The sequence below is a fragment of the Ciconia boyciana genome, chromosome 17 (genome assembly GCF_034638445.1).
Source record: "Ciconia boyciana chromosome 17, ASM3463844v1, whole genome shotgun sequence".
Lineage (NCBI taxonomy): Eukaryota > Metazoa > Chordata > Aves > Ciconiiformes > Ciconiidae > Ciconia > Ciconia boyciana.
In genome coordinates this window covers 4,724,265-4,746,236 of record NC_132950.1, presented here as the reverse complement: position 1 = coordinate 4,746,236, position 21,972 = coordinate 4,724,265, and the positions used below count along the sequence as shown (strand labels likewise).

General features: G+C 41.0%; 1 protein-coding gene across 9 annotated transcripts in view; it reads left to right on the top strand.

The window, feature by feature from the left end:
* The window catches only part of MYL10 (myosin light chain 10), a 166,057-nt gene that overhangs the window by 60,064 nt on the left and 84,021 nt on the right, over positions 1 to 21,972 (top strand). For 8 of the 9 annotated variants that reach the window (XM_072882116.1, XM_072882113.1, XM_072882118.1 and 5 more), the window contains 3 exons: positions 1,983 to 2,058; positions 3,568 to 3,672; positions 7,214 to 7,292. In XM_072882116.1, the coding sequence (XP_072738217.1) occupies positions 1,983 to 2,058; positions 3,568 to 3,672; positions 7,214 to 7,292 (260 nt within the window). Of the gene's footprint in view, positions 1 to 1,982; positions 2,059 to 3,567; positions 3,673 to 7,213; positions 7,293 to 12,331; positions 12,381 to 13,145; positions 13,335 to 21,972 lie in introns of those variants that run through there. The other variant, XM_072882114.1, reaches the window with a different exon arrangement.

Below are 21,972 nucleotides of genomic sequence, written 5' to 3'. Positions count from 1 at the left end.
TTGTCATTTTAAATTATTCATTTTTTTTCCCCATTTTTTGCTAACTTGCATCTCCAAATGTGATAAACAGCTACTGTTTCATTTTGTGCATGTGACTTTCAACTTTACTTTTCATGAGGATTCTCACCAGTAAAGCTCAGTGGTGAATGAGACGTAAAACTCATGCAAAGGATTGTGAATGTGGCCCAGGTAAATGAATTGAAACCACTAACCTTTTCCCCACAGTTAAAGGGAACACGTTTAACACTCTTCTCCCAACTCTTCTCTGTATCCTATGAACCTCCAGCTTTATTTTCTCTGAGGACTACTGTTTGAAGACGTACCAACAAAAAGAAGAACTGGTCAGAATGCTATATTTGATCTACTCTAAAAAAGATAATACTAGGACCATTTCTGGGAGGATGGTGGCAGAATAATGGCAAAAGCATGAGGCAGTGGAGTGGTCCAGTGAAAACCAAGACCATGTTGTGTTTAAAGACTGCATACTTGGGACAAGTATTTCTGAAAAGCTGGTTTTGATCAGAACATTTTTATCTAGAGATTTCAACCAGCTCACCAGAAAATGTTTCAGCATTGCTGTTATTATGTTATTTTAAGTTCACACATTACAATACATACCTAACGCTCTTCCTGTCTTCTGTGAACTTGCTGGGCTCTGCTTTGCTCTTTATATTTTCTTCTGTTTTGCTTCCAAATTGTGGGGATCACCATTTAAAGCAAGCCTCTCCAAAAGGAGAGAAAGCAACTCTAAAGAGTTGGGCTTAGTTTTTTACTAGGTGATGGTTTGGCAGGTAAATGAAGGGTTACAAACATGTGTGCTGCAAGTAATCACATGGGCAAACTGGAATGTGAGCAGTGGGGCTTTGTAAGAAACTGGAGGTAAAACTACATGAAGATATGTTGATATAATACGATCATGGAAAGAAGTGCACCCTGTAGAGCAGTAGACTTTAAAACTCTGCAAGTTACTGTAGCTGCAATGGACTAGCTGTATTCTCAGGAGAATGTTGTCTTTCATAATAATACTGAAGTAAGAATTATTCCTATTCATTGTAAAGATACACTCTCATATTGATGTGTATGTCAGACAGATAACCAGCTTCAGAGACGTGCCTCGTTCTACTAATATTTCCCATAGTATGACGAGGGGAAATTCAGGTCATTAAAATCTTTCAGAATCAATGAAACATTAAAAGTGTGATGGCAGCGAATAGACAGACATGCGAATAGGTAAATAAATAGATAGGCAGTTAGCTGGCTTGGTAAATAATGGGTAGAGTACATAAATTCTGTGTTGGCCGAAAATAGAAAAATAACTGTTTTTTTTCTAACAAAAGTTAAATTTTGCCTGACAAGAAGTATTTAAGGTCAACACATCAAGGTCAGTCAGAGCACAGAGTACAGTCTGAAGGATACAGTTTATTGGAAAGGGAAACAAACTTTGAATAAATAATACTTTTGAAACCTACATTTGTCTGTACTTTTGAAAATTCAGCTGTCTCTGTATGAAGGATCATTCTGAGGCCCGGAAGAAATGGACTTTAGCTTGATCTACAGTAATTAAATGTTTTACAGAATATGATAGCCGCACCAAGGAATGAGGTATGGGAAAGGTACAAAACACACAAGAGTAACAACTGACTAAATCCTCCCTAACTAAAGCCTCCCTAATTCAAACTTTTATGGGTTAAGGCCTGAATGGCTGGAGCTGCCAGCATTGGCGTCAGCCCAGCTACACACTGCACTGAGCATTAATTTAGTAAGAAGTTTGGGTGGGTTTAATTAAGCCCCTTGCCAAGATACAGTAATGTGTTGAAAGTGAGGAAAGTGCAATGATGTGGCATGATGTGGATGAATCAAAGGAAGTTAAATATTCTTCTTTACAGCATGAATATAATACCCCTCTGGACTGGCATGTGTGATTGTAGCACTGTCCAGTGCAACATGGTAATGGCGATAAATTTTCCTTATTCTTCCAACAGGCTTTTACCATCATGGATCAGAACAGGGACGGCTTTATTGACAAAGCAGACTTGAGAGACACATTTGCTGCACTAGGTAAAATGGTAGTAATAATTAAATACTTAAAAGAAATGCAGTTTAAATTTCATGCACATAAGAAAAGTTTGTATTAGAATTACCGTGGGGGAAGTAACGCAATACACAGGAGGCAAAAGGAAACCTGTTCAGTTTGGTCTTCCTCCTTTATGGTAGTTGCTATCTTTCTACATAGCTCCAGCTGGAAAGTCTCCTGAGCAGCCTCTTTCAGAAGCGAAATGAAGGTCTCTCTGGGACTCACTGGCGGGTGCAACAGAGCTGTGCAGCTGGCAACTCTCCAAAGGCACTGATCCCTCCTCTGCAACTATTTCATAAAAAGCCCACCCAAGCAGGGGTCCATGCCGGGCATTTCTGATTTGCCTCTGAATCCAGGCTTCACAGGCTGTACCTTTTTCATCTAGGAGCCATGCAATATCTACCAATTAACGTTGTTGTCATGGACTAGCTGCCCCTCCGCCCACACAAAAGTAGGAAGACTTCATGTGAGGTTCTGCGCTGTTGTGCATTTATGTGGAGTGGAATGTGCATGTCATGAGATTAGGTATTGTCCATTCCACGCGCATAACAATCCTGATAATATCAAGCAGATTAAACAAAATCTTCCCAAGGAAAGGAAAAATCAAAATGTTCATGATCCCAAACCTGGAGTTGTATCCTTGTTGCAACATCTGAGGCTTGAACAGTGATATAGGCATTTGGGCTTTTGCCATCTGGATCTTATTAAAAAGAGTTTGATAAGAATCTTTAGTGCTCCCTGGGGTGGAATCAGACGCCAGCAGAGTCAGTGCAAAGAGCAGAAGCTCCTGAACTCTTTATTGTGACAATGAGGTTTGCAAACTTTGGCCTGTAGCTACTGTTACCCTGAAATATTTATTTCTTAAGGCCAAGTTCTGGTATCTTTCCTGTTCAGTGAGGCCCTTCAATATCTATAAAGTACAGTCACAGCAAATTACCACTCAATTTGAGTAGGGTTGCCAGGAGTTAAATTCTCATCAATAGGACTGCACAAGGATGGGGAAGGGAAAGGATTGCACAAGGATGGGGAAGGGATAGGATTGCACAAGGATGGGGAAGAGATATGACTACTCAACTCGTCCGTCTGCCCTCTACTCAGAAAGGCATCTCAATATACAGGAGGGCAAAGACTGAGACCTTGGATTCACTTCAGTCACTTTGAACTCTGCTATATTAGTATCAGTGGGGCCCGTATTTCACCTGGGGTAAAAAAACAAAAAAGAAAAAGAAAAACAATTTATTTGGAAGTGCCCCTTCTTTCGTCCACTGCTGGCCACATCCGTATTATTTATCCTTCTTACTCCTTCAGTCACCCTTTGATCTTAGAGTCAGCTTTGCCAATTTGTTTTACACCAGGGTATTCTGGAGTTGTGTTCTACCATGTTATTAGCAAAGTTGCACAGAGCCCTGAGCTCCCCAGTGGGAGGAGATGAATGGGAATCATTTTTTGAAACACAATTTGTGATTTATTATGAAAAATTATCTCTGCTGCAGGTCGTCTGAATGTCAAGAATGAAGAGCTTGAAGACATGGTGAAGGAGGCGCCAGGTCCTATTAACTTCACTGTCTTCCTTACTATGTTTGGGGAAAAGCTGAAAGGTAAGTACCTTTGGGGGGTTGGAGAGGTATCTGTCAAAGATCCTCAGCACTGAAATATCTCAGCACCTTGCAAATTATAATAATGTATCCACAGAACAATGCTTAAAGGCAAGGAGTGATCTCCATTTTTGCAGACAGAGCTGAAGTATGAAAAGGCTAAGGGACGGTCCAGAGGACAATTCAAAGGTGTGATTTCAGCTTACATAAGCTAACATGAAAGTGGTAAGTTGAGGTCCAGAAAGTAATGAAGTCACGTCAGCCTGGAGCACAGTGCAGCTGAGTTATTCACTGTCAGTAGGTTCCTGTTGCTCATCCTGTAGTGGTATCACTCCCAGTGTTAGCTGGTTTAAAAGTATTTTCAGCATTTCTACAAAAAAACCTTTCTGCACTCCTTTGGATCATTATGCAAACATGACCTCTGCATCATCCTTGCAGTTAGAGGGCATGAAGAGGGCATGAAGGAGCAACATGGCCTTCCCTCATTTTCTGTATTAGTTGTAACCCAGTGGCCCAGCCTTGGTTTCACTTGAGGTCAATAGTGATTTTGCCATTGGATGAAGATTTTGCTGAATAACTCTTAATGGAGTGGATAAATTGAAATAATTTAATCTCAGTGGATTTACAATGACAATGGAGAGGGATTTTGCCCATTGCCACAGGATATACCAGGATCACTGTAAGGAGTTCAGAAAATGTGGGTACGAAATTTGTTGTGGGAGCTAGTAATTTAGTCTTATCTCTTACACTGTTAATGGCTAGAAACTGCAAGAGAGGGAGTGTGAGCCCAAGAGAAACCTCTAGTCATCTTCCTATATGCATTAGAGATAGGTGAAAGCCTTGACCTTCAAAGCAAGGTTGGCCTTAGCCAAGCACATTCCAGAAGTTTGTTAAAATAACTAATGAACAGAAAAATGGAAAAGTCTGATCCCATCTTCTTGAAAACGTTTATTATATTTCTTCTGGACTCTGGCTTTGTCTTGCTGAGCACAATTTCAGTGAAGGGCTTTCTATGCTTGGAATAGAAAATAGAGAGCTTTGAAAGAAAGAATTAATGTAGCTAGTCCTCAAAGAAATACACTATTGCTAAGGAACACAGCATGTCTGGGAAGCATAAGAGGTGATGCAGAAGGCTGTAGACTGACACTGAGGCAGGGATTTTATTACCCAGACATTGATCTGTCTTGATCACAGTGGTACCTCCACCTTTACATTCCAGATGTCATCTTGCAGGGTAGGTAGTGCCCTTCTCCATAATCTTCTTTCTGGGATATGTGACTATTCCTTGTGGGGTGCCCTGCTATCCATTCCTGTCTATTTCTGATGCTTATGATCACACAGAGCATGGAAATGAGCTCTTCTTCCTTTCCCCTCCTCCCTCTTGTCTCACGATTGCTGAAGCTGGCAAAGAGTCTGGCCCTGCCAATTGTGTGGCCTAAAACCAGAGCCAGCACAGGAAGGTGAATGGTAAAGTGTACCCCTCTTGTCTGCAGGTTTCCTGTTGGCTGCTAGCAGAGAAGGAGGGGTTTTTTAATTTCCATTTGGTGAAGGGAAAATCACAGCTGTGCTTGTCATGCCCTTCTGGTTGGGTTTGTCATGCAAAGGAAGCAGAGCCAGAAGACTGCACATTCCCAATCAAAACTAATTGGGATGAAGAGCCTTTGTAGTGCAATTAGAAAGGGAGAAAGGGCTAGAGGAAGTGGATATGGCAATTTTGCAACACTCTTTATTAGCTAAGTACCACTCAGAGAATTTGGTGAAAGGTGCTTTCTAAGTAAAATTTGTTGTGCTATAATTGATTTCTGTCATAAAGGGGAAGCTGGGATTTTCGGGACGAGCTTTAGCTTTGTATATTGAGATTATGATGCCAGATGAACAGCTAACAAAACTCGGTTTATGTTAATGCCAACCACATGGAGCTGTTTCTACAGGGAGTCAGAATAATACAATTTGTACAGAAAACAGAGATGCCGCACATCAAAGAAACCACTTTATTTACCAGCTAATCAATAAAGAATGCCTGCTGCATTGCTTCTCTTCAAAGCCAAAGTCCAAGGATATGACAGAGTAGAAAATGTAAAACACAGTAAGGAAAAAAAAAATCCCCCACACAGTGGTGACTACTTAAAATGCAGACCTTTTCTGGGAGCTGGAAGACGTTTCTCTTCATGGGACAATCAAAACACTCATTAAATACCAATGCTCTTTGTATTGATCATATATTCATTGCAGTTTGAATACATTGCCTACAGCTTGGCAAAAAAAATACACGGCCAGTGTGTGACAAGAAGGTGGCCATATAGCCTTAGGTTTATTCACTATTATATCCACTAAGATACTACTGTTAAGCTTTGTTAACCCTTTTAAACAAAGAAAACTAAGAAGGCATCAGGTGTGTATGTAGTCATTAGAGCAAGGAACCTTGACTGGGTTCTATTCTGGTTCTATCTCTGCCAAACTTTGAAACAAACTTTGAAACTGCAATTCTTCGTGTTATTACTATTTTTTAATCACACTTTCAACATTTCAGCATCCCAAGTAGCTTCATTTGTCCATGGGTCAGTCTACCTGCTTGTAAATTTGGCTTCCTACAGTTATAAATAATGATTTGTATTATATATACTACTGTAATATTTTGAAATATTGGGGAATAGTCAGAAACAGAGTATATAGCATATCCTTTGGTGTGGGTTGAAACTGACTGTAAGTGACTATGCTCAGACTCTGCAGTATTACAGAATAGTCAGAAACACCAGCCAACATTAAGGCACCATGAAAGCTAGTCCCTGACCCAAATTTTTTCCAGTCTAAATAGATGGGACAGATAAAGGATGGAAGAAAAAGACAACTATTACTATCATTTTACTGCTGGGAACAGAGGAGCAGGGAAATTAAAGTCATACCAAAAGTCTGTGGCCCAGCTAAGAGCAGAAGCAAAATCTTGGAGCCATAGTCTAGTGCTTTAAACCATCCTATTTCTATAAGTAACACTTAATGAAGAGATACTTAAGTGGAAGCGCACTGCAGAACATAAGTGCAGATCACCATTTTACATTGATCATCCTGTTTCCATTGCATTCCATTGGCATTCTGATTTTATGATGAGCTCCATTTCCTTTAGTGAGGGAAATAACCTCTTCTCTATATAGTGAAGAACAAGTAACATCAAAAAGTGTTTTTACAAGGAATGTACAGTACAAAATTAAAGGAAGCCAGTGAGGGAAACTGTTTGTTATATTTTCATTTCTGAAAGCCACTAATCCTCTGGGTACTGATATTGGAGACCAGTTCCTGGAAGTTTTCTCTCCTGCAGACATAGAATAGATATGAGTTATTATTTTTAAGCTTCTGAGCATTGAACTATTCACCTCTATTGTTTATCTGACATGACAAATGCTGCCGACTTAAGGAACCTTTGTCTTCAAACCTACAACTGCAGAATTCTCCATTTTGCACTGTTTTCAGATGAATGCAATTACTTAGCAAGTATTCAGCAGCTATAGAAATACATCCAGGCTTCTAAATTATATTTCATTAATTTTAGGCACGGACCCAGAAGAAACCATCCTGAATGCTTTTAAGATTTTCGACCCAGAAGGAAAAGGCCACATAAAGGCAGACTAGTAAGTTTATTTCAAATCCTTTTAAAATAATAATAATAATAATAATAATAATAATAATAATAATAATAATAATAGCACAAGTTTAAAGAACTGCTTAAAAGCTGTATTTTTCACAGTATTTTAAGAGACAGAGGAACTGTCAGGCAGAGAAACATTTAGCTTTGTAAACCAGAGTTAAAAGACTGGACTATTGTATGAATGTATTTGTATACCAAAAAGAGATGTTATTGTCTTCAGACATTGCAAGAGGCAACGGAAATATAATCACATGTAGACCATTAGATAGCCTTTTTTGAAGGTCTGGGTATAAATCAACACATGACTCTTTGTAGATTAACTCCATATGTAAAATTAAAATGAATGTCTGATGCCTAACTCTCAGAGTGCTTGACTAAAATGGGAAAGCTAGTCCTCTTTTAAAAAAAGTGATCAATTTAATTAACTCCGGGACATGGTTTTAGTGAGGACATTTTCCTTGTTATGTGTTTACCGTTAGAGCCTTCTGCTTCTAGACAATAATTTGCTGTAAAATTCCACTAGATATGGTGGGAATCAAACCAAATAATACTATTAATAATATGGCAATTAGTGTCAATATGGCTATTTTTTAAATAAGGAGGCAGGACCTAATTTGTATTCATAACCTGTTATACCAACAAAGCAAGGTAAAAGGACTTTAAGTGCTAATTGCACAAATGTAAATCCTCATTGCACTGCCAGAATGGTGTAAGCAGGCCTTCAGGTAAATGAGATAAATGATATCAAATCAGGGTAGTGGGTGAGGAGGTCTGACCTATGGCTCCAGTGAAATGCTTTATGTGCCTAGATTTATGCATATGCTTAAATTCCTTAGTGAATTTGGGGTCTATACTTTTACTGCAGCAGCCATTTCAGGTAGATTTTATAAAGCATAATATGTACAGGACATTTATTAGGAAACCATGAGTTACAAAACCGTATTTGTATCAATTAATTCTGCTAACGTTGTGATACGGTAAATGAAAACTAAACCTCTTCCCAGAACCTCTCAGGTGGAGTTTTCCATGACATTATCTGCAGTTATCAATGTCTCATGAAAGTTAGTTGAAAATACAAAATTCACGTACAATATTTCTTTCCATTACCAATATGCTTTTCTATGACAGTACCCCAGTGGGTATGAGAGTCCTATTATGGTACGCAATATGCAAAATAAAAGCGAAGAGACAGTCTTTTCACTAAAGAACTTCCAAATTAATTAACACACAGCAAGTAGATGTAGCAAACAATCAGAAGGAACAGAGGGTTAACAATCGTCCTGATTGGTTTGGGGTTAACATTATCCAAACAGCTTGGGAACAATAGTTCGAGAAACACATCAGAAGTGACTCAAACAATCAGAATAAAATGTAGCCTGTTGTAAAATAGTCCAGATCACACGGTAGTGAAATCACAACCATGAAATACAACCTTCTGATAATACAAACCCCATGAAATGTTATATTTCCCACCACTATCTGTAACAATATACTGCATACAAAATCTGCAACTTGCCACCCTGTGTCCAGTTCTACATTCCTTGGATGCTGGAAGCCAGTTGGAGTTTGGGGCAAATTAGGAATGCAGGATCACACTCCAAAATGAAGATGAGAGAGAAATACTTTTATTTTCCCTTGATGGAAAAGGTCAACCTTGTCCCCACCCCCACTGCACTGCTAACATTAGACAATTGTTTTAGTTCATCACCACAACAGAGCATAATGTTTACTTATTAGACCCGAGGGTAATGTTGATCATTACAGAACAAACCATTAAATCAATTCCGTGAATGTCTTTGAGGTTTAACTTCTATTCATATGCTTCCAAAATTTAGACATTTGAAGGTTTTGAAATAATTTTTATGTTGGCTCATACAGCCATTTCAATATGACAGTTAACATTAATAAATAATATTTCTCCATATTAAAAAATCCTGGAATGTTTCTCTCCAAAACCAGCCATGTTGACCTTTTAATCAGAACTTCTTTTTATGTTCATGGAGTTAACATCCTTCTGGGGAATTTTATGTCTCTTCCCTCTGCGTGTTTTCACCTCTAGTCTGGAAATGACTCACTTAGTCCATCTGATGGTAGCTGGGATGGAGTCTTCTAAGCTTTCCAGAAGTTCCAGGAGTTTATAACTTACTTTCAAATTCAATGACAGACTTTGTTTGTCTGCATCATTATACCACACATAAAATCCTTCCTATAGCATGATGTCAAAAAGGGAAAATGCTTTAGGTCAGATTCTCAGCTGGTGTAAACTGGCATCGTTTTTGGAAAGGTTAGATGATTCAGCCCTAAATGCCATTCATTGGACAAAGTGAGTCAGGCCAACATCAACTGTGTCTAGTGCTGATGCCAACAAAACTTTTCAGATTTGTACCACATGAAAATGGACCCAGGGAGTTTATGTGCATTCTGGACCTTTGCAGATTAGTTTGGCTGAGCTAGTGGTTTCTCATCACAGTTGTAGAGCACTGCTCATTTCAACTCACCTGGTTTTCTCCAAGAGAGCACTGTAGAAAGGGCAAACCCAGTGGAAAACCAAAATGTCCCAGAGATTTCACAGATAATTTTAAAAAAGGTTTTGAAAATATAAGAATGCTACAAAGTATTTGTAACCATAGAAGGAACTGATGTCAGCCAGGACAAGAGATAACATTTAGACTCCTACGTCAAGGCAAATGGATATTCTTTCTTGCCCAGAAGACTTTGATTTCTTTTTTTTTTTTTTTTTTTGAGAAGCAAATAGTCTTTAAAAAAGAAAACAAGATACACAAAGAAAAAAGTGCATAATCTCTAGCTTTGGAAATTGTGAGTGTTCATTTCCCTATAAAATAAATAATGGAAAATGTGCATAGATCCTTAACTCAGTCCTTCTTCCTTATGAGTGTGCCAGAGCCTACTGGGCTGTGCATCAGAAGATTATAATTAGATATTTGATGTTTTCTTTTCCCCTAAATACTTTAAGCATGTGAATAGAAGACACATAGTGCCCAGATCTCTTTTTAATTCAGTCCTGTTCGTGATGAAGTTTATTTGTGACTTCTGACAAAATTGCTGTAAGTGCTTCCTTCTATTCACCAAGCTCCTTCCTGTATCACACTTCCTATTTACATTTGCTAATGCTGTTTGCCCCAGTGCACATATATCTAATAATCAATTTATGCTGATGAGAATGATCTCTCTACTCTTGCACCCACTGATCATTTGAGAATTCCACTTCAAAAAATGCAGTCACAAAACAAATGGCCAGGATAACAAAACAGAAACAGCAATATGAGAGAAAGAGATGAAGAAAGACTTTGCTAAGTAAAGAGAATGGTCAAGAAATGCAGGAAAAATATATACAACAGCTTAAGCTCTGTCTGTGTCTTCAGAGTATTTCCCAAAACTTGCATGGATATTTTCACTCTTGTCCTTATTCATTACCCAGAAACTTCTTTTTTCAGTTTTCCCTTTCTGTCCTTCCAAATGAGCACTTCACATCAACAAGAAAGAGATTCAGAAGTGTATATGCCTCTTATGCAAATTGGGATATGGCTTTGTTGTAGCCTTTTACTGGAAAAAAATATGTGTGTCGGAGATATGAGGAAGTACAGTTGTAGCTTTGCCATCAAAACTACACTTTTATCTGTGTGACTTTTTTAAGTCGAGATGCATGGTGTATGGGAGCAGAAAGGGAAGCTTTACTATTTTGCCTGAACATCTGCATCCACAGTAGGTGAATTTTGCTCATATGGAAGTGTTCCTGTGCAGGCATGATTTCTATTACAAATAGTTAGTTTCAAATATTCACTTTAAAAAGCAGAAATAAATATTCACTTTAAAAAGCAGAAAGGGCTGTTTCCAGAAAAGCTATTGCTCTCACTCCCCCACAACAAATTCTTCAAAAAAGCAGCCTTTTTTCAAATCTACAAACTAAAACAGATTTCTATACTTGTTTCAGCTTTTGTTTTTGTACAAGAGACTGCCCATCTGTTATCAGAGGTTTACAGTCTGTTTTACTGATCTAGAAAAAATCCTGATAATGTATAAATACCTTTGGTAGTAACGAAAGGAGACAACTCTGCCTCTTCAAGATGCAAACTCTTTGAGATTAATACAGGAATTCTTCTACAGGAAGGGAAAATTATTAGTGCAAGTGAAAGGGATGTTTATGTGATATAACTGAGTTCATACTGGTGAATGTTCTAGCGCATTGTGCATGTACTGCCCTCAGCACATGAGTAACTGGGTGAAATATAAAGACATTTTATCTAAAGGGGTTAGCCTAGAAACAGTAATTATTCCTCCTGGCTTTCCTGTTCACCTATAAACTTAGGTAAAAAAATTACATGCTCGACTGACTTCCCACAATGGGTTTGAAAACAGAGGGTAAATCAGCTGAGGGTCTGTTTCAAAAATATTCTCTTTGATGTAATTGCATAGGATGCAGATTGTGTGTGGGATAAGCTCCTTGTTACAGTGCTGTAACTCCAGATCAAGACATTGTACCGTGAAATACAACAGGTCTCATGCAGTTTCACAGTCTCCTCTGGGAATGACTGCATGCAAATAAAGGGATTCTCAGATGATGATTCGGAATAGCTGTTGGAGTTCTCTTTCAAGTCCTCTTTCTCATTTCATGCTCTGTTCCTTTCATCCTCAGATTTTACAGAAAATATTCTCTCTTTTGGTTTTGTTAAGTGATCCAAACTTTAAACAGCAAGTGAGAAAACCTACCATTTTAGGTTAAGATAAGCATACAAAATTGCTGTATTTCAATTAGAGTAATAACCTTAAACGATTTTAAACCTCTATAAAATGTCACAAAAGTAAAATAAGTTGGCAGAGCGAGGCATTGACACTGATGGGTGCCCACAGAAAATCTCTTACAATATCATGTAAGGATTAACAGCTCTAATTTATGCGGTCACACAGATTTTCTTTCATGCGACTTCAGGAGGGATCTTGCCATCTGAATTGTCATGTGCCATTATCACCCTTTAATCAGGTTATTTCGTTTTATTTGAACAGCATCAAAGAAATGCTTATGACACAGGCAGACCGGTTCAGTCAAGAAGAGGTAAGGACCTTCTGCTTTATTCAAAAGAGGAATCTATCTCCAGCTACTATTCAGCAATAAGTATTTGCCCCTATTTAAATGCATGAATTCAGCTCAAATCCAGACTGAGAGAAGGCTGATGCCAGCTCTAGCAATTAGGAACAATTCAAAGCATCTCTTCCGAATAGCTCCATGGCTAAATCAAAGTCAAACAGATTCTTTGGACATCCATCCAAGTGTAAGCGTGGCCTATCTCTTGCTGTTCTTCCCTATGGTGAGCCGGGCAATGAATTTACTAGAGTTCAAGTGGGTTTGGGTGGGGACTTGTGATCTGGTTTCCATTTCTGTGAGAGTTATTTTGTCTGAAATCTGAAATGAGTTCTGAAATGAGGTACTGACTTTGTGGTTTGTGTGAGACTGAACACCGATTCTGCTGGCTGGGAGGAATTTAGAGGGACTTTATTTTCAGAAGAGGAGATTGAGTGGGGTTGGTTTGTGGCAAGAACAGACTGGAGTGCAGACTGTAGTATGTTATTTGGCCAGGGCTTACCTGGATTTCAGGGAGAGCTCTTTTCGACAGGGAACTTGTTGGGATTATAGTAGGACTGTATTAACTAGTTGTGTCCTAATTCCTATTTCAATTTTACTGAAACTAAGGAAAAATTTTCCATAGTGGCTAACAGGTCAAGGCAGAAGGGAGCTGAACTGGGTTGAAAATGAGAAGCAGTACATGTTGCTGTCCCAGAGTCCTATGTTTGTAACACTTATCTCCTGTTTGCTTGGCAGATCAAGCAGATGTTTGCTGCTTTCCCTCCAGATGTCTCTGGTAATCTTGACTATAAGAACCTCTGTTACGTTATCACCCATGGTGAGGAGAAAGACTAAGAGGAAAGAGATGAGCTTCTCCTGTGATGATGCACCAAGTTATTTCATAATGCTTTTCTGTGCAAGACAAAGGGCTAAACATTCAGTATGTGAAGCCATGTGGTCATCAGAAGAGAACCAATAAAACAATTGAAATTAGATTAAAGTTATTTAATGCTCCTGTTTTTATAAAAGATGAAAATACCAATTTTGTGAGTTTTTTCCCATCCTTTTTTTTTTCTCTGTCAGTGGTTTGAAATGGAATTTCTTGATGAACTGGTGCTTTCGTGATTTATTGACAAACCTAATGTTCACCAGATGGTCCACTGGGCACTGCAGCGTTGCTTAACCTCTTGCCTTTTAAACATAAGCTCCATGTGTTAATTGAGAAATCCTCTAACTTATTGCACCAGCAAGAGTATTTGGTAAATAGAATTCTGTTCCATTTCACAGCCCCTAGCAATGAAAGTGTAAATAAAACAATCTTAAGCTCTTGTGAATATGCAATATGCCCTCTCTGTCTCAGTGATGTGGCCAGTTTCATAAGCCACTTGACTCATTTGCTTTGGTGCAAAAGAACAGAAGTAGTGGAACAGTGGCTGTTTTTCTCATAGTAAAATTTACCTAGGCGCACTTAGAAACCAGTAATAATGAATTTCCCCCTTCAGAGGTACCTTTATTATGTGTAGGAGATTGTCCATGAAATAACAATAACGCCTAGTCTTTCCCCTGTTGGTCATTAGCCTTGTGTTACAGGTGAGGCACACACTGGAAGGATGTCTTTTGCCAAAGATCGTTCAAAAGTCTAGGGACAAAGACAAGAAAAGAACTCAGGAACTGTAGCCCTGGGTTACACATGAAAGCAGACTACCTCTCACTTTTATAATCCAAGATCAGCGTAGTTTCTAAAATGGGCTACAGTTTCTTGTGTTTGGACTTCTAGGAACTGGACAGATTCTGCCTATGTGGAATATTGCATGAATACTTCCTGCGTGGGAGTCAGAAGGATGTTGCAGCCAAAGTAAAACAAGCTTCTGCTGTTTTAACAACTAATGAAAATGGTTTCCTTTTGCATCAGTGTTGTTGGCACCACAGTCCACAGACATTGAGAGGAAGTAACAAGCCACTTATTTTCTGTTTCCATCTTAGTCTTTGTAGAAAGAGAACTTGAGGTCAAAGTGTCAAATTCTGCCCTCATCAGGAGGGGCAGAAATTACATGAAAAAGCTTTAGCATCTGCATGACTTGGGGATGTGACATTCATCTTCACCTGCATTTTTTGTTGTTCCAGCAAAACCCTGCACTCAGAGCACTTCAGTAATACAGGACAACTGGAATGAGAAGGCCCCTAGCAGACACAAAGTTGATATAATCTCACCCCTTGCCCCTATGTCCAGAAGCACTATGCGTATTCCTGTAACAGCAATGTTTTTCTAGCATAAGTAGGCGATTCCCAATTGTATCTACCAGTAATTATCTCTCTTAAAACTATCGGTGGACACAGCTAGAAGCAAAATTTGGCCCTTTCTTGCATGAATCTTGCTGAAGATGTGGAGAGGGCTTTAGCACTTCTTGCTGTATGTTCCTGTAACATTTGAAACAATTGCATGGTCACCCAGACCCATTTCTCCCAAGAAGGTGAGCTGCTTGACTGGGCTTTAGGGACTAGTAAAACTTCACACAGTGCAAGAGTCTGCATGACCTCTTTTTCCACCTCATGGCTTATTCACCAGAAGCTGAGCTTTCCTGTACAAGCATAGTTCTTACCTCTGTTTCACACGATGGCTCTTTTCTCCCCAGAATGTGTTTTTCTTCATAGGTGTGGGACCACTGCTTATGGGATGGGGTTGTAGATAGGCAATGGGAGGTCATGGAGGTAGAGGATTTTCGGTGGCACAGTAGAAAAGATGATTTATGAGCTTCTGCTTTAGGATCTTATGCAGACCCAAACAAGTGACAGCACTTCTCAGCAAAGAAAGGAGCTGCTTACTGGACAGGGCTGCAAAATGGATGTTTCATTTACAGACTTCATTTAGAAATTGCTTGAGTGGTGGGTCTGGAGAATGCCCTTGTATGGCACAACACATGTGCAAAGTCTAATACTACCTTGTATGAGCTCCACAAAACCATGTACCCAACCAAATGAGTACTGACTGTTCTAATAATATGAGCTGAAGTCACTCAGGTATCAGATGTCAGATGGTGCTTATGGTTTTTGCACTGTTTAAAGATTTCAGAATGAGACTGAAGACTAGATAAAATGGCATACAGCCTTACTTTTGGCCTTCAGTCTAGAGAGGTTTATTTTTCCTCATGCAAGCTGGTACACAAAAACTTTGAAGATAGTGCTCTTGAAAGATGAGGTCACATTTTTCCATCAAGCATGCACACTTTTTGATGGGTCCTTTTTCATCTGTTACTGCCTAGTTACATGACTTCTTCAAGGGCAGCTCTGCGGTACCTTAGGCTGATGGAAGCCTGGTCTGAGCAGTTCTACATTCTCCCCTTCCCCTGGTTGCACCCCCTCCCCCAGGTCAGCACTAGAGCTCATACACACACATCAGGTGCTGACTGAGAAGAAACCCCCTTGCTCTTCAGTCACACCAGCTCCCTAAATTTTCTTGCCTGTCTGCAACTGTCAGGGCCCTGAGTGCACTAATAGGCCTTAATGGCCTTGACAAGTCTCACCTGGAACCTCCATCCACACCTGCTGCCTGTGGGCCCAAGAGCCCCATTAAAGCTCAGCCCAGGGCCTTCAAACCTTTTTTGAGCTATACTCTTGGACTTCCACTACTTCTTGGTCCTTCCATATCACCGTGGACCTGCCTAGCAATCACTGAACTGCATAGACTCTAGTAACTGTCACTGGATGTAACCCTGACCTGCAGCTTGACTTTTCAGCTTGATCTTGGACCTGCCTCATCATCATAGACTTGCCTGATGATCTGGACTCCTGAACCTGACTACCATCTTTGGGCTTGCCTTGCTTGGATATTGGCAAGGCCGCTTTCCTGCTGGCCATGTTACCATGCCCTGCTGCAGGCTCCCTGTTCCTTAGGGAACAGCTGGCCCTTGCTGCTCCCCAACAGCTGCAGATGGGGCAGGAGCATGGAGCTGTGGGGAGGATGGAAAATAGGACCACCTTAGTGCGGACTAGATTGAGCTAGGCTTTGTCTACGTGACCGATTTGTTTTGGGGCAGTGCAGTTTTGAAGCAAATCACTTGATTGCCCCTACTTACCTTGAGCAACCTAGGTAGCTTTTTTGGAGGAAGCTAAACCAGAAGCTCTGAAATTCAGTTCCAGTTCCCCCCAGTTCCTGATGGGGACCAAACCAGGGTGCAGGCTGTGAGGTCATCCAGCAGCTACCAAGCGTTCATGCACCACTACAGCGCTCTCAACCACCCAGAGCTCTCATGACTCTCTGAAGTGGTTTGTGGGCTATATAAAGCCCCAAGTTCCATATGACCCTACCTATTTGCCTTCAGGTACTTGCAGTTCTGCTGCTCCTTCCTCACTGGAGCAATTTTCTCTCTGTTCAAAATCCATTTCTCTTTTTTCCCCCTGTCTGTTGCCCCAGAATTACTGCATGTCAAGGGCAGTACAGCAGACCTGTGGCTATTACAGAGTGCTTGAAGAGATCTTTGGGTTGGGCTGTACCACCAAGCTTGTTGCTCGTTTGGACTTCTGCACCTTGGGCTCTTGGACCATCATGCCAGAGAATTTGGAGCTGTAACTCTCTCCTTCCCTAAGAGGGAAGGACAGATGTTCAGATAAATATCATGAAAATATTACAGGCGTGTTTTAGGAATCTTTATCAATCCCAATTTCATTTCAATCTCCATTTTCCTTTGGGGACATAGAGCTGTGCTTATGGGTTTTGGATGCAGATTCAAATAACTAAAGGGAGCAAAGAGCTGAGGTTAATTCCACAAAAACAGATTCTCACCAAGCATCATTAAAATGATCAGATGGGAATTGAACTTGCATGAACCCTGGCAGTTGCTCTTTAGTGTCAGCCCTTTCACAAACAATTACTATTTGGATGGGAAAAAAACAAAGAAACAGTGTAGAATTGATAATGTCTTTTATTAACTCTTAAATGTTTAATCCTGTAAACCTTTCTGAAACCTTGTGAATGGGTAGAGCAGCCTTTGAAATATACTTTCATAAAAGGCAGAGAAAGGTTCTCATGAGTTTCCCCCAGCTTGTTGTTCTGCTTGGAGGCAGGATCGTTGTTAGAAATGTTTGTCTGACCTGTCTAAACTTTCTAGGTAGCCTCAAGTCCAAAGCTGGCCTTATATTTATGCATTTTTTTCCCCTACCATCTGACCTAAATCTTTCTGTCTGCAAATTAAGCCAATTTCATCCTTTGCATCCTCTTTGTAATGAATGTTAGCACACTGGAAGACTGTTTAGTTTTCTTTTTTCCAACATTCTTTTCCCAACTTTTCCTCTCAGCAATCTTTTCTACACTTCTAATTCTTCTTGCTCTCTTTAGGATTACCTTAAATTTGTGCATGTTTTTCTTAAAACATGGTGTGCCAACTTGGACACAAAATTCCAGCACCAGCCAGAATGGAATAATTATTTCAGGGGTTGGTTATCTGTAAAAAAACAAACAAAGCAAAAAACCCCCTGTGATTCAGCAGCAGTGAAGGTTATATATGTTTCTAGGCAATGTGGGGAAAAGTTTATTCCAGACCTCTCTTTCTTAGTCACTGCTTGCTTCTGATCCCCCTGTAGCCTGTTCTATCTATCCCAGAACCTTCTTTAGATCTGATTCCCCTCTGCCTCTGTTACCTTGGTAATGTGCCAGCATGGGTTATCTAAGGACATGCCTTGAATTTTCACTAATGTTAAAAAGGTGCAGACTGTCTGAAGTATGAGTTTTCTATGTGAAAATGCAATGCCAATACCGTTTAACATTTTCATTAATGACCTGGATGATGGGACTGAGTACAACAAATCCATCCTCTTCCCAGCGGTGTTCATTGACAGGATGAGAGGCAATGGGCACAAACTGAAATGCAGGAAATTCCATTTAAACTTTTTCACTGTGACGGTGGTCAAATATTGGAACAGGTTGCCCAGATAGGTCATGGAGTCTCCATCACTGGAGATATCCCAAACCTAACTGGATATGCTCCTGGGAAACTTGCTCTAGCCTAGGCTGCTCTGAGCAGGAGGTTTGGTCTAGCGTATCTCCAGAGGTGCCTTCCAGCTTCAATAAATCTGTGATGCTGTGATGTTACATATGTCAGCATTATTAATACAGCCCCAATGACACTTGCCTTTTACTGGGTTGACATATGACCAATCTGTGCTGCACGTTGAACCTCAGATCCTTGCATGAGGAACTACAGCCTAACCAATTACTCTCTGAATTTTACTGGTGCCTTTCTTCTAACATGTAACGATCTGCACTGATCTTGTTGATTTTCTACCCCCCCTTCAATTTAAGGCTGTTCTGAATTCTGTTCCTGTCCTCCAGACTCCATGTAAGTTGCCTTAGCTTACTGTCCATCATCCACAAATTTTGTATATGTTCTCTGTTTTGCCCTCCAAATTGTTAATATTGAACAGCATCTGACCTTAGGACAGTCTCCTCCTCCTCCTCTTCCTTTTCCCTTGTCATCCTTGAAATGCCTTCTCATTTTAGCAGTCATAATTCATGTTGGACATGTTTTTTAACTCTACTCTAGGTCACTGGTCTTTAACCTGCCTGTAGGCAACTATACAGAAAGTTTCTCACCTGTGGGCCTTGCTTCATTTCCCCATCAGTCTGTTTAAATTCAGGTGGTCATCAGCAAGACATTATCCATGAACCACAGACAGCCATATCTCTCTAAGTCATCCTATGATAATGCTTATACCCAATGAGAAAGGATTTCCCGCTATGAATGGGGGAAAACCAACTTCAACGAAGCTGGTTTGTATGCAAGAGCAAATCCACTTTGATTCCTAAAGGCAAGCCCATGGCTTGCACCAGAAAAGACTTCAACTCCCACAGCTCTGATTACATGGTTGGGGTTCACAACTTGCAAAGGAACACTTCTGGGCACGTTGATGCTGTGCAGAATTGTCTGTACAGCTGCAGCATCTGATGTCCCTTGTCTTTCAACATGCTATTATGTCCTTTTCTGAACTCAAGACTTTGTAAGGCATAAGAGGGGTTTCACACTGAAGGAGCCAGACTCTGGATCCTTGAAGCACCTGTGGGCACAGTATTTGAAATAATAGTCTTCTGATGTGCAAACCTGGAAATTTTTCTTAGAGTTAGATAACTTGGGGGATTCTCATGAGTCTTGACTTAACTTTGGCCACTTAAATCTAGTGTATACTCAAGGAGGCTTATCTCTGCAGGACTTCTCTTCAGTGATTGAAGGAAGAGAGGTCCTTGAATAGGTATTTCAGGGCACTTAAGTTCATCTCTCCTCTGATACAGCCCCTGCAAGCATCTGTCTGACTCCGCTGATTATAAAGCAGGGGCCTAGGAATGCTAACTCAGGTATTTAAGGTCAAGCATGGCAATACCTCCTTGAGTCCTTATCTGGGGAAATGTTGCCATTTGTTACTGTTCCTTTCAGTTTAAATGATTGCTTAATGTGTCTTTTGACCTGAGGAAGATAATTTTTTTTGCAAAATATACTAGCAAGCTCAGTGTTTGGTCAGCTGCTTCAGCAGGAATACAGAGCTCAGATGTTAGGCCAGGCAGGAATTTTTTGTTACAATGATTAGAAGACAGTAGCTGCCCTTTCATGGGGTAAGAGATCTTATGGATGCAAGTGAAGGGAGATCCAAAGAGCCAGAGGACTGAAAGAAAAAAGGACGGTAAGAACTGTCTTGGCCGAGGTCACATAGCAAGTAGGTAGAGAGTCAGGATCAGCCATGTCTTCTGTTGACCAGTAGCCATGGGCTACATTGCTGTTCCAGATGCTGATCCTGCAAGCTGACTCCCAACAAATCTCCTGATAGGCTTGGTCAGGTACTTGCTATAGGTGTTACAGCTTCTCTTTTTCATTACTGGAGAGCACAAAACAAAAAAGCCATCTCTGGAGAAGAAGCGTGGTTATTTGGATGGCTGTGAAAGCTACTCTCCCAGCTCAAGCAGCAGCCAGTTTGCATATACCCGTACAGCACAGATAAACCACATCCCACTCCACGCTTGGGAAGGGGCAAGGCTGGTTCTCCTTTAGCTGACTTGCACAGTGCTGCTGAAAGCCTTTTGATTTCTGCTTTGTTTGGGTTTTGGCCTCCTGCATGAACCTACCCCCACTGTGCTGAAACCTGGTGTTGCTCAGTGTGTCACAGGCTCACGTGGCTCAAAAATAAGTTGTTTTACAGAAAACTGGAGAGGATGGCAGGTAACTTTACTCCTCCTACCTTGTCCCTTTAAGTTTTGGAAGCTGCACACCAGCTCACCACAGCTGTGATGAGTAGAAAGTTCATTACCAGAGAGAGAGAGGGGTTTGGGGCTTCCTCTAACAGGCCAGAAAGAGATAAATCTCCATGAATTTACTGGTAAGCTACTGCCTTTCAGCTATCATATGTAAAAAGGATGCAGTTTAAATAGCAGCCAGAAAGTTATTTGTAGAACAGGAATTATCTAGTTTCAGCAAGGATCTCTGCCCTCCCAACTGGGCTGAGAGTGTAAAGGCTGTGACAGACTTTAATGCCTGCAAAAATAATATTGGTGTGAATCAAGTGCTGAAGCAGTACAAGTATCCGTACTTTGTCTGGAATTGCGAAAAGCCTTAAGGAAATATCAGTGATTTCTTTTAAAATTGGTGTTACAGCTCACCCAAGTTTGTACAAACAGCAGCACACAGGTAATGCCGAAATACTGCGTGCTGCCCTGGTTTTCCTGGAAAAGACAGAGAAGTTTAGTTTTGTTCCTGGGTTAAACACATGCATGCAAGTGTGCTAGCTAGGGCGGGGCAAAGGCCCGAGCCTCTCGCGACCGGGCCGCTGGCCATGCACACGGCGGGGCTGGACATGGGGAGCCGAGCTTTCCCTCCGCCGTGGCCATGCTGGTGAAATGTGGTGGCTGCGGCGGCCCTGCTCTGCGAATGCCGGCAGGGTTTTGCCTTCCCGTGTACTGCCGCAGCTGCAAGCTGAGGTCTGCTGTTCAGGGCCCTTCCCCAAGCATGGCTGACACCTGGAGCCTTCCCACACCAGTGTGGGGCTGGGAGGGCGGCTCTGAGGGCTCCTCCAGCCCCACAGGTGAGGGTGATTAATGCTAACGGGCTCCACTCTGCCCCCAGGAACCACTGCCAGCGCGGGGCACAAGGAGAGGCTTTGGGCTCGGTCATGGGGGCTGCGCCGCACCCGTGCACGGTCCTGGCTCTCCTGCCCCTGCACAACCAACGTGGAGGCGAGGCCTCGGCGTGCCAAGGTAAGCCAGTGGTTTTTTCCAAGCAGCCTATTAATTAGGGTGTTTGAGGCCTCGGATCAACCCTAGGCTTGTGCCTGGGGAACCGGTTCTTTGGGGGAGGCGGGACAGGAAGGTTGTGGGGGTTTTGTTGTTTTGTTTTGTCTTACCTTGGCTGTGAATGACTTTCAGTGCCCTGTTTAGTCAGCTGTGTCTGATTATATAAAGTAACTCCCTGGCTTTTCATATAACATATAAAGCTTATCACCTTTTCCCAGCCGCTACAACGCAGTGTGCTCATTAAAGTACCCCTCCGTCACTGAAAAAACAACTGCCTGCTTTTAGTATTAAAGATCTCCTGTGTTTTTTGCCTGCATG